The 13,322-nt window shown below is 43.9% G+C and overlaps 1 protein-coding gene across 1 annotated transcript in view; it reads right to left on the minus strand.

Annotated features, from left to right (window-relative positions):
* LOC143959271 (uncharacterized) overlaps positions 1 to 13,322 on the minus strand; it is a 113,540-nt gene that overhangs the window by 52,362 nt on the left and 47,856 nt on the right. Inside the window, exons 20-21 of the mRNA XM_077467947.1 lie at positions 1,165 to 1,514; positions 270 to 347 (exon numbers count right to left, since the gene is read on the minus strand). Of these exons, the coding sequence (XP_077324073.1) occupies positions 270 to 347; positions 1,165 to 1,514 (428 nt within the window). The remainder of the gene's footprint in view (positions 1 to 269; positions 348 to 1,164; positions 1,515 to 13,322) is intronic.

Raw genomic sequence — 13,322 nt, forward strand, 5'->3', positions numbered from 1 at the left:
CACCAGGACATGGACAGGAAAGAATCAAATAAATACTTGGCAGAGGGTCTAACACATTCTTAGGCTATCCCAACTAAAAATGAGTTTTGCCTTTACATATGCTTTGAAATAGAAGGTTACGTCTAGTGAGAGGGGTCTCCGGAGCATCATCATCCAAAAATACTCAATGCTCAATGCTTTGTTTTTTTTTATCTAATGTAATATCTCCGCTTTCTAACCCCCCCCCCCCTCCCCCCCCGAAGATTTCCACTATAAATAAGACTACTTACGAATTCCGTCTTTGTCCAGTGCAAGGGGCGCCAATCTTGTTGATCATCTTGTGGGCGATCACTCTCTGCATTAGTTTCCTGATGATGAAGATAGAAAGGTATATGAGATATCGGCTCTACACAGAAAAATATAACGGCTTCCAAACATTTCTGCTTAGTATGAGTTGGAAATGTTTTTTTATGTTACATTTATCTAATGTTTTATTATATTTATTTATTGATTTTTATGGATTTCCATAATTCCAGTTTTGTGATTTGAGTATTATGAAAGTCAGAGGAGCATGAAAAAGACCCCCAAATATTTCCGTAATCTATACCTGGGGATGTCTACAGGGGAGTATTTACAACTCATGGGGCCCCCACCGGGCAATAGGAGATTATGGGGCCCCCAGGCAATAGGATATTATGGGGACCCCGGGCAATAGGAGAAAATTATGGGGCCCCCGGGCAATAGGAGTTTATGGGGCCCCCGGGCAATAGGAGATTATGGGGCCCCTAGGCAATAGGAGATTATGGAGCCCCTAGGCAATAGATTATGACCACACAGTACACACACACACAGTATACACACACAGAATACACACACACTTAAAAGGTACTGGAGAGATGGGCAGCTATAATCTTGGAATCTTTAAAAAAATACAGATTTTTACATTCTGTACCTGGTTTTATTGAGGCTGGCAACCCTGATGGGGCCCCTTAGTGGCATGGGGCCCTCGGGCAGTGCCCGAATGGTCAGTCCGCCTCTGGGTGTCTATAAGACATGTAGATGAACTAGTAACATATTTTCCTACTGAAGTGTAATCCTCCATGAAGGCAATGTGACGGCTTCTATTGCCATTTATGTATTCTATATGGTCTAAAAATGTATTTAGAAAGAAAAATGTGTACTTACCTCTTCTCCTCTGGGTCCTCGGTGTCTGTCATCTTTTCATAGAGTTTCACCCTCTGTATTCTATCCCTCATCGCTTTAACCTTCCGTTCATTCTTTTTCTTCCACTCCACTTCTTCCTCCACTTTCCTTTTCTCCTCTTCAGTGAAGGTGTTTGTCTTCTCCTCCATTTGCTCCCCCACCCCCATCTTCTTCTCTTCCATTTCCCCTTCCCTTTCCCTTTCCCCCTTTTCCCATGTCTTCTTCTCCATTTGCTCCCCCACCCCCATCTTCTCTTCCATTTCCCCTTCCCTTTTCCCCTTTTCCCATGTCTTCTTCTGCTTGGCTGCTTCCTTCAGTTCCAGGCAGAGAGTCTATAAAGGAAAGGAAAAAAAAAACTTGGCTTAATATACAGATTTTAAAGTGGAACTGAATTCAAAACTTTGTCTCTTGGTTGGCCGTTGGGTTTCCTATCAGGTGTGCAGGAGGCGCGCCAACTCTTAATAGGAACCCAACGGCCAACTGAGAGGCCGGGTTCACACTGGAGATTGGCAGCGGCTCACAGCAGGAGTCCGGTACGTCTCCATTCAATGCTTCAGCCAATTTTGGGCTGAATTTGGGCCTGAAATGGACCAAAACACGCAAAGGACTCCTGTGCAGATGGCACCGGAGCCGCTGCGGATGTGTGTGAACCGGCTCCATAGAGAGCCGGGCACAATCTCCTGCTATTGCGAATGGGATGCGGTGAAAGCCACATTCCATTCGCAATAGCGTGAACCCAACGTGAATCAGCATGGTTTAATAATTGTGGATAGAGTAGGGAAGGCTTAACACCCTATCAAGTTGGTTTTTTTTTGTGCAGTCTAGTCCCTGCTAGGGAGATTTCTCTTTACTTTCTGAATTGGAGATGCAACAGGAAGTGAGAAGAAATCTCATTACAGTGAGGAAAATTCCCATTTTAGAGAACATTGGATGATCCACCTTCAACTCTTCTCATGACAAATCTACAAATTTAGGATTGTCTCCAGAACAAATGAAGGTGGAATCTCCGCAGCGGGAATACAGACTGCAATAAAAACTAGGCAGAGGATCTCATTTCAGCTTCCTGGTAGAGGATACTTACTTTTGTGATATTCTTTCTCCCCGATGTTTTGTCGCTGAATAGGTTTTCACTCTGGACTTCTTTCTCCTGTTCGCTGAAATGGTTGCTCCATTCAAAAATATTCTTAAAGCGATGGATTTTCTCCTCCTCCTGCTCCATTGCTCTGGCAGGAATCCTGTAAGAGAAATTGTAATGTGAAATATTTAGTTTTACTGAAAATTTGGGATTAAAGTGAACTAAAAGAAAAGTAGAAACTTTAAATTTTACTAAAATAATGCCCATTAGCTAAAAGGGCGAAAAGCCAGCAGCCGCACATACTGCACCTGTTGACTATTAGTAATCGGACAGTTGCCTGTCCTGGAGTCCAGCGATGTCGGCACCGCAGATGATGTTTCCATCAGCTGTCGGGTGCGTGCCGCCTCCATTTTGAGAAAGCGAACCCGGCAGTGTAGTCTTGTGGCTTCACACCGGGAACCCTACTGCACATGCGCGAGGATCCGCTCCCCTCTCCTACTGGCGGGAGCCCGAGCGGTGATTCAAATATTCGCGACTGAGGCTCCCGGAAGTGGGGACAGCATACCTGTGAAAGATATCCTGTCCCCCCCCCCCCCCCCCGAAAGATGTCAAATGTGGCACCGGAGGGGGGAAGGAGTACAATGAGCGGAAGTTACACTTTTGGGTGGAATTCCGCTTTAAGTGCATGTCTAGCCAAAACTTTTCTATGCCTTGAATAGAATAGGTAAGGGTTAGATCCACTATTCAGTTACTTGTCTTTTGTTTTGTTTTTTTGGCTTCTGTGTTCTATTAGGGAGATTTCCTTTTACTTCCCATACTGGCGATCCTACAGGAAATGAGGACAAATCTCTCTAATGTGAGGAGAATTCTCATCTTGGACAGATGTCACCACATTGTCCCCATTGGAAGATTCTCCCTCACCTCTTGCTGTCATGACAACTCTAAAATTCAGGATTCCCCCTTATTTTGTGTCTTAGTGACAATGGTCACCAGGACATGTAGAGGGAAGAATGACCCCAGCAGGGACACAGAGCTATAAATACTTGGCAGAGGGTCTAACGCTTTCTGATCCCAACTAAAAATGAGTTTTGCCTTTACATATGCTTTGAAATAGAAGGTTATGTCTAGTGAGAGGGGTCTCTGGAGGATCATCATCTGACTTTGACAGATCTCCATACCGGGATCTCCTCCCAACTTTCTCTTTTCTCTCACAAACTCCACTTATTCTTATTGTTCTCCGCCAACTCTCAGACTCCCGAAGCCGGCGGAGCGCAATGCACATTTGTGAAACACATCGCTGGGCTCTAGTTATCTTCAATGTTTTCTTTAAGTGGCAATAAAGCTGCATTTTAAAGCTCTTCCAAAGAATTCCATTATAAAGAAGAGCACTAAGTGAATTCTGTACTTACCTGTGGCGCATTTCCTCAGGATATGGAGAAGGGACCTTATTGATGATGCTGTGGGCGACCACTTGGTGTTTGATTTCCCTGATGACAATGAAAGAAAAAGGTAGGTGAGATATCCGTTGTACACATAAGAACAAACATTTTCGTTTAGTTGTAAAAAAAAAAAAAGTCACATGGAAACTTTGTAAGAAGTTATATAAAATCTAACTGGAAATTGGAGAGGACTCTGCTTACTGGTCAGTCCTATGGATCTCCATAACTCCAGTTCTCTAGTTTGAGTAATATGAAAGTCAGAAGGAACATGAAAAGCCCCCAGTGATTTCTATACCTGGGGGTGTCCTATAAGACACGTAGATGAAGTCACATATTTTACTACTGAAGGTGTAATCCTCGGTGAAGGCACCGTGACTGCTTCAGTTGTCATTGACTTGTTCTATATGTTCTTTAAATAAATTTATATAGAAAAATGCGTACTTACCTCCTCTTCTCTCGGTTGGTGAACTTAAACAAAGTCAGGAAATGTTTCGTCCTCTGAATTGCCAGATCCAGTTCTTGAAGCTCAATTGCCTTTTTCTGGCACATTTCCTCCTGTTTCTCCTCCTCGGGGTCATTGGGGCCAAACACCTTTAGCAACTGCTTTGTCTTCCGAATGACCGGAGTCAGTTCATTCACGTCAGTTGCCTTCCTCTTTACTGGTTGGTCTGTGTAAAACACGTGCCTCACCAGCATCTTCCTCCGCAATCCCTGTTCCAGTCCTTTCTTACAGGTTTTTGTCTGTTTTAGCTTCTCCTCTTTCTTAAGCTTCTCCAGAGGACTCATTTCTGGAACAGTTTTGATGCTCTCCATCTTCTTTTCTTGGATGGTTGTCCTCTCTACTCTTGGAACAATGCTCTGTTCCACAATAGCCTCACAAGGCTTCGTTTGGGCTTCTGCCTCTGCCCGTTCTGCTGCTCTGGATGGAATCCTGTAATAGAAATTGTAATGTGAAATATTTTGTTTTTCTAACATTTTGGGATTAAAGTGAACTAAAACAGAGATTGTATGAGCTTTATATTTTACTAAAATGATGCCCATTAGTTCAAATCTTCCTCTTATTTCCTTAAACCTTCCCCTCTTGAAGTGCATGTCTAGCCTAAACTGTTCTTTGCTTTGCATAGAGTCGGTAAGGGTTAGATCCCCCATCCGCTTATTTCTTACTATCTTTTTATAGTAAAATGCTATTTTCCCTTTTACTTCCCATCTTGGTGATGCTACAGGAAATGGGAGCAAATCTCCCCAAAGTGAGGAGAATTCTCATCTTGGACAAATGTCACCACATTGTCCCCATTGGAAGATGTTCCTCACCTCTTGCTGTCATCAAGGATTTGCTTTACTTTGTGTCTCAGTGACGATGGTCACCAGGACATGTAGAGGGAAGAACCCCAGCAGGGACACAGAAAGCTTTAAATACTTGGCAGGGGTTCTAACACTTTCCCACTTTATCCCAAACTAAAAATAACAGAGTTTTGCCTTTACATATACTTTTAAATGGAAGGTTATGTCTAGTGATGAGGTCTCCGGAGCATCATCATCCGAAAAACAAAAACTCTCATCACTAAGGAGTTCATTATAACAGAGGGTGGAAAATGCTATCCAATCTTCAATATATTATATAGGGCTACACATCCCCCAACCTGAATTTTACAGCTCATTTATAAAATGCGGGCCACTGGTTGATGGTGTTCCCTCCGCTTGTCTCAGCAGAGAGAGATCCATGATTGGAGGAGAGCCGGTCACCTGACTTTGACAGATCTCCATATCGGGATCTCCTCCCAACTTTCTCTTTTCTCTCACAAACTCCATTTATTCTTATTGTTCTCCGCCAACTCTCAGACTCCCGAAGCCGGCGGAGCGCAATGCACATTTGTGAAACGCATCGCTGGGCTCTAGTTATCTTCAATGTTTTCTTTAAGTGGCAATAAAGCTGCATTTTAAATCTCTTCCAAAGAATTCCATTATAAAGAAGAGCACTAAGTGAATTCGTTACTTACCTGTGGCGCATTTCCTCAGGACACGGAGAAGGGACTTTGTCGATTATCTTGTTGGCGACCACTTGGTGTTTGATTTCCCTGATGACAATGAAAGAAAAAGGTAGGTGAGATATCCGTTGTACACATAAGAACAAACATTTTCGTTTAGTTGTAAAAAAAAAAAAGTCACATGGAAACTTTGTAAGAAGTTATATAAAATCTAACTGGAAATTGGAGAGGACTCTGCTTACTGGTCAGTCCTATGGATCTCCATAACTCCAGTTCCCTAGTTTGAGTAATATGAAAGTCAGAAGGAACATGAAAAGCCCCCAGTGATTTCTATACCTGGGGGTGTCCTATAAGACACGTAGATGAAGTCACATATTTTACTACTGAAGGTGTAATCCTCGGTGAAGGCACCGTGACTGCTTCAGTTGTCATTGACTTGTTCTATATGTTCTTTAAATAAATTTATATAGAAAAATGCGTACTTACCTCCTCTTCTCTCGGTTTGTAATGTTAAACAGGGTCAGGAAATGTTTCGTCCTGTGAATTGCCAGATCCAGTTCTTGAAGCTCAGTTGCCTTTTTCTGGCACATTTCCTCCTGTTTCTCCTCCTCGGGGTCATTGGGGCCAAACACCTTTAGCAACTGCTTTGTCTTCCGAATGACCGGAGTCAGTTCATTCACGTCAGTTGCCTTCCTCTTTACTGGTTGGTCTGTGTAAAACACGTGCCTCACCAGCATCTTCCTCCGCAATCCCTGTTCCAGTCCTTTCTTACAGATTCTTGACTGTTTTCGTTTCTCTTCTTTCTTCTGTTTCTCCAGAGGACTCATTTCTGGAACAGTTTTGATGCTCTCCATCTTTTTTTCTTGGATGGTTGTCCTCTCTACTCTTGGAACAATGCTCTGTTCCACAATAGCCTCACAAGGCTTCGTTTCTTGGTTGGTATCCACAACTGACATCTATTAAAAAAAAAAGAAAAAAAAGTTAATCTTTACTGTACAAATATTAAAATGAAACTAAATTCCAAACTTTGTCTCTTTGGTTGGCCTTTAAATTTCCTATCAGGTGTGCAGGGGACATGCCAGCTCCTAATAAGGAACCCAACGGACAACTGAAGTAGAGTAAGAAAGGCTTAAACCCCTATCAAGTTTTTTTTATGAAGTCTAGTCCCTGCTAGGTAGATTTCCCTTTACTTCCTGTATTGCAGATGCAATAGGAAGTGAGAAGAAATCTCCCTACAGTGAGGGGAAGTCCCATCTTAGACTGTAGTTCCCAGAACATTGGGTGATCCACCTTAGCACGTGTTCTCGTCATAACTCTAAAATTTAGGATTGTCACCAGAATAAATAAAAGGGGAATCTCCCCAGCGGGGACACAGACCGCAATAAAAACTTGGCAGAGGATCTAATTTAAGCTTCCTGTTAGAGGATACTTACTTTTGTGGTCTCGCTGCTCGAAGATGTTTTGACCACACGGAATGATTTTAGAAAGCGTCTGAATAGGCTTTCTTTCTGGACTTCTTTCTTCTCTTCTCTTGGAGCATTGCTCCATTCTAAGACATTCTCATAACGCTTCAACTGGGCTCCTGCCTCTTCCGGTCCTGCTGCTCTGGATGGAATCCTGTAATAGAAATTGTATTGTGAAATATTTTGTTTTGAAAACATTTTGGGATTAAAGTGAACTAAAACAGAGATTGTATGAGCTTTATATTTTAGTAAAATGATGCCCATTAGTTCAAATCTTCCTCTTATTTCCTTAAACCTTCCCCTCTTGAAGTGCATGTCTAGCCTAAACTGTTCTTTGCTTTGCACAGTGGCATTGCTAAGCAGGTGCGGGGGGTGCGGGGCGCACCCGGGTAACACCCGCCAGAGGGGTGACACCCGTGGGTAGTGGCACCGCCAACACCGGCTGTCGCACTGTGTACTGTGCCCGGCACGCCATGACTGTTTCCCTCAGTGGAGCAGAACTAAGCCGCCTCCCCCTCCTCTCTGTTTACATACACAGAGGAGGAGCCGAGCTCGAGGGACACACACCGCTGTGTGTATGATTACTGCTGGTCTGAGGTAATGGGGGGTGTCTGCACAGAGGGGGTTCTGTACTGGGGGGGTCTGCACTGGGGGGGTCTGCACAGAGGGGGTTCTGTACTGGGGGTTCTGCACAGAGGGGGGGGTTTGCACTGGGGGGGTCTGCACAGAGGGGGGGCTGCACTGGGGGTGTCTCTACTGGGGGGGATCTGCACTGGGGGGTGTCTGCACGGGGTCTGCACAGAGGGGGGTCTGCACTAGGGGTGGGTGTCTGCACTGGGGGGTGTCTGCACGGGGTCTGCACAGAGAGGGGTCTGCACTGGGGGCGGGTGTCTGCACTGGGGGGGTCTGCACTGGGAGTGGGTGTCTGCACTGAGGGGTCTGCACTGGGGGATGTCTGCATGGGTGTCTGCATGGAGGGGGGTGTCTGCACTGGGGGTGGGTGTCTGCACTGGGGGGGTGTCTGCACGGGGGTCTGCATAGAGGGGGTGTCTGCACTGGGGGGTCTGCATGGAGGGGGTGTCTGCACTTGGGTCTGCATGGAGGGGGGTGTCTGTACTAAGGGGGGTCTGCACTGGGGGGTGTCTGTACTGCTGGGGTTCTGCACTGAGGGGGGGGGGTCTGTAACTGAGTGGGGTCTGTACTGAGTGGGGTGTCTGTATTGTTGGGGGGTCTACACTAGGGGGTCTGCACTGAGGGGGGTGTCTGCACTGTTGGTCTGCAGTGAGGGGGGGTGGCTGTACTGAGGTGGGGTGTCTGTGCCGATGGGGGGTCTGCAGCGAGGTGGGGATGTCTGTACTGATAGAGTGGTCTGCACAGAAGGGGTGTCTGTACTGAGGGGGAAGGTTTATACTGAGGGAGGGGGGTCTGTATTCAGGGAGGGGGATCTATACTGCGGGAGAAGGGTCTGTAGTTAATGGAGGGGGGGTCTGTACTCAGGGGGGACCAAAGGGTGGTGGGGGATGACACCATTTTTTTTTGCACCGGATGACACCAACCCTAATGACGCCACTGGCTTTGTATAGAGTCGGTAAGGGTTAGATCCCCCATCCGCTTATTTCTTACTATCTGTGTATAGTAAAATGCTCTTTTCCTTTTATTTCCCATCTTGGTGATGCTACAGGAAATGGGAGCAAATCTCTCCAAAGTGAGGAGAATTCTCATCTTGGACAGATGTCACCACATTGTCCCCATTGGAAGATGTTCCTCACCTCTTGCTGTCATCACAACTTTAAAATTTAGGATTTGCTTTACTTTGTGTCTCAGTGACGATGGTCACCAGGACATGTAGAGGGAAGAACCCCAGCAGGGACACAGGAAGCTTTAAATACTTGGCAGAGGCTCTAACACTTTACCACTCTATCCCAAACTAAAAACAACAGAGTTTTGCCTTTACATATACTTTTAAATGGAAGGTTATGTCTAGTGATGAGGTCTCCGGAGCATCATCATCCGAAAAACAAAAACTCTCATCACTAAGGAGTTCATTATAACAGAGGGTCGAAAAAGCTATCCAATCTTCAATATATTATATAGGGCTACACATCCCCCAACCTGAATTTTACAGCTCATTTATAAAATGCAGGCCACTGGTTGATGGTGTTCCCTCCGCTTCTCTCAGCAGAGAGAGATCCATGATTGGAGGAGAGCCGGTCACCTGACTTTGACAGATCTCCATACCGGGATCTCCTCCCAACTTTCTCTTTTTTCCTCCATTTATTCTTATTGTTCTCCGCCAACTATCAGACTCCCGAAGCCGGCGGAGCGCAATGCACATTTGTGAAACGCATCGCTGGGCTCTAGTTATCTTCAATGTTTTCTTTAAGTGGCAATAAAGATGCATTTTAAATCTCTTCCAAAGAATTCCATTATAAAGAAGAGCACTAAGTGAATTCTGTACTTACCTGTGGCGCATTTCCTCAGGACACGGAGAAGGGACCTTATTGATTATCTTGTGGGCGACCACTTGGTGCTTGATTTCCCTGATGACAATGAAAGAAAAAGGTAGGTGAGATATCCGTTGTACACATAAGAATAAACATTTTCATTTAGTTGTAAAAAAAAAGTCACATGGAAACTTTATAAGAAGTTATATAAAATCTAACTGGAAATTGGAGAGGACTCTGCTTACTGGTCAGTCCTATGGATCTCCATAACTCCAGTTCTCTAGTTTGAGTAATATGAAAGTCAGAAGGAACATGAAAAGCCCCCCAGTGATTTCTATACCTGGGGGTGTCCTATAAGACACGTAGATGAAGTCACATATTTTACTACTGAAGGTGTAATCCTCGGTGAAGGCACCGTGACTGCTTCAGTTGTCATTGACTTGTTCTATATGTTCTTTAAATAAATTTATATAGAAAAATGCGTACTTACCTCCTCTTCTCTCGGTTGGTGAACTTAAACAAAGTCAGGAAATGTTTCGTCCTGTGAATTGCCAGATCCAGTTCTTGAAGTTCAGTTGCCTTTTTCTGGCACATTTCCTCCTGTTTCTCCTCCTCGGGGTCATTGGTGCCAAACACCTTTAGCAACTGCTTTGTCTTCCGAATGACCGGAGTCAGTTCATTCACGTCAGTTGCCTTCCTCTTTACTGGTTGGTCTGTGTAAAACACGTGCCTCACCAGCATCTTCCTCCGCAATCCCTGTTCCAGTCCTTTCTTACAGGTTTTTGTCTGTTTTAGCTTCTCCTCTTTCTTAAGCTTCTCCAGAGGACTCATTTCTGGAACAGTTTTGATGCTCTCCATCTTCGTTTCTTGGATGGTTGTCCTCTCTACTCTTGGAACAATGCTCTGTTCCACAATAGCCTCACAAGGCTTCATTTGGGCTTCTGCCTCTGCCCGTTCTGCTGCTCTGGATGGAATCCTGTAATAGAAATTGTAATGTGAAATATTTAGTTTTTCTAACATTTTGGGATTAAAGTGAACGAAAACAGAGATTGTATGAGCTTTATATTTTACTAAAATGATGCCCATTAGTTCAAATCTTCCTCTTATTTCCTTAAACCTTCCCCTCTTGAAGTGCATGTCTAGCCTAAACTGTTCTTTGCTTTGCATAGAGTCGGTAAGGGTTAGATCCCCCATCCGCTTATTTCTTACTATCTTTTTATAGTAAAATGCTATTTTCCCTTTTACTTCCCATCTTGGTGATGCTACAGGAAATGGGAGCAAATCTCCCCAAAGTGAGGAGAATTCTCATCTTGGACAGATGTCACCACATTGTCCCCATTGGAAGATGTTCCTCATCTCTTGCTATCATCAAGGATTTGCTTTACTTTGTGTCTCAGTGACGATGGTCACCAGGACATGTAGAGGGAAGAACCCCAGCAGGGACACAGAAAGCTTTAAATACTTGGCAGGGGTTCTAACACTTTCCCACTTTTTCCCAAACTAAAAATAACAGAGTTTTGCCTTTACATATACATTTAAATGGAAGGTTATGTCTAGTGATGAGGTCTCCGGAGCATCATCATCCGAAAAACAAAAACTCTCATCACTAAGGAGTTCATTATAACAGAGGGTGGAAAATGCTATCCAATCTTCAATATATTATATAGGGCTACACATCCCCCAACCTGAATTTTACAGCTCATTTATAAAATGCGGGCCACTGGTTGATGGTGTTCCCTCCGCTTGTCTCAGCAGAGAGAGATCCATGATTGGAGGAGAGCCGGTCACCTGACTTTGACAGATCTCCATACCGGGATCTCCTCCCAACTTTCTCTTTTCTCTCACAAACTCCATTTATTCTTATTGTTCTCCGCCAACTCTCAGACTCCCGAAGCCGGCGGAGCGCAATGCACATTTGTGAAACGCATCGCTGGGCTCTAGTTATCTTCAATGTTTTCTTTAAGTGGCAATAGAGCTGCATTTTAAATCTCTTCCAAAGAATTCCATTATAAAGAAGAGCACTAAGTGAATTCTGTACTTACCTTTGGCGCATTTCCTCAGGACACGGAGAAGGGACCTTGTTGATTATCCTGTGGGCGACCACTTGGTGTTTGATTTCCCTGATGACAATGAAAGAAAAAGGTAGGTGAGATATCCGTTGTACACATAAGAATAAACATTTTCGTTTAGTTGTAAAAAAAAAAAGTCACATGGAAACTTTGTAAGAAGTTATATAAAATCTAACTGGAAATTGGAGAGGACTCTGCTTACTGGTCAGTCCTATGGATCTCCATAACTCCAGTTCTCTAGTTTGAGTAATATGAAAGTCAGAAGGAACATGAAAAGCCCCCAGTGATTTCTATACCTGGGGGTGTCCTATAAGACACGTAGATGAAGTCACATATTTTACTACTGAAGGTGTAATCCTCGGTGAAGGCACCGTGACTGCTTCAGTTGTCATTGACTTGTTCTATATGTTCTTTAAATAAATTTATATAGAAAAATGCGTACTTACCTCCTCTTCTCTCTGTTTGTGAAGTTAAACAGGGTCAGGAAATGTTTCGTCCTGTGAATTGCCAGATCCAGTTCTTGAAGTTCAGTTGCCTTTTTCTGGCACATTTCCTCCTGTTTCTCCTCCTCGGGGTCATTGGGGCCAAACACCTTTAGCAACTGCTTTGTCTTCCGAATGACCGGAGTCAGTTCATTCACGTCAGTTGCCTTCCTCTTTACTGGTTGGTCTGTGTAAAACACGTGCCTCACCAGCATCTTCCTCCGCAATCCCTGTTCCAGTCCTTTCTTACAGATTCTTGTCTGTTTTAGCTTCTCTCCTTTCTTAAGTTTCTCCAGAGGACTCATTTCTGGAACAGTTTTGATGCTCTCCATCTTTTTTTCTTGGATGATTGTCCTCTCTACTCTTGGAACAATGCTCTGTTCCACAATAGCCTCACAAGGCTTCGTTTGGGCTTCTGCCTCTGCCCGTTCTGCTGCTCTGGATGGAATCCTGTAATAGAAATTGTAATGTGAAATATTTTGTTTTTCTAACATTTTGGGATTAAAGTGAACTAAAACAGAGATTGTATGAGCTTCATATTTTACTAAAATGATGCCCATTAGTTCAAATCTTCCTCTTATTTCCTTAAACCTTCCCCTCTTGAAGTGCATGTCTAGCCTAAACTGTTCTTTGCTTTGCATAGAGTCGGTAAGGGTTAGATCCCCCATCCGCTTATTTCTTACTATCTTTTTATAGTAAAATGCTATTTTCCCTTTTACTTCCCAACTTGGTGATGCTACAGGAAATGGCAGCAAATCTCCCCAAAGTGAGGAGAATTCTCATCTTGGACAGATGTCACCACATTGTCCCCATTGGAAGATGTTCCTCATCTCTTGCTATCATCAAGGATTTGCTTTACTTTGTGTCTCAGTGACGATGGTCACCAGGACATGTAGAGGGAAGAACCCCAGCAGGGACACAGGGAGCTTTAAATACTTGGCAGGGGTTCTAACACTTTCCCACTCTATCCCAAACTAAAAATAACAGAGTTTTGCCTTTACATATACATTTAAATGGAAGGTTATGTCTAGTGATGAGGTCTCCGGAGCATCATCATCCGAAAAACAAAAACTCTCATCACTAAGGAGTTCATTATAACAGAGGGTGGAAAAAGCTATCCAATCTTCAATATATTATATAGGGCTACACATCCCCCAACCTGAATTTTACAGCTCATTTATAA

Source organism: Lithobates pipiens, unplaced genomic scaffold (genome assembly GCF_037356315.1).
Source record: "Lithobates pipiens isolate NorthernLeopardFrog02 unplaced genomic scaffold, aLitPip1_a1.2 Scaffold_69, whole genome shotgun sequence".
NCBI classification, from domain to species: domain Eukaryota; kingdom Metazoa; phylum Chordata; class Amphibia; order Anura; family Ranidae; genus Lithobates; species Lithobates pipiens.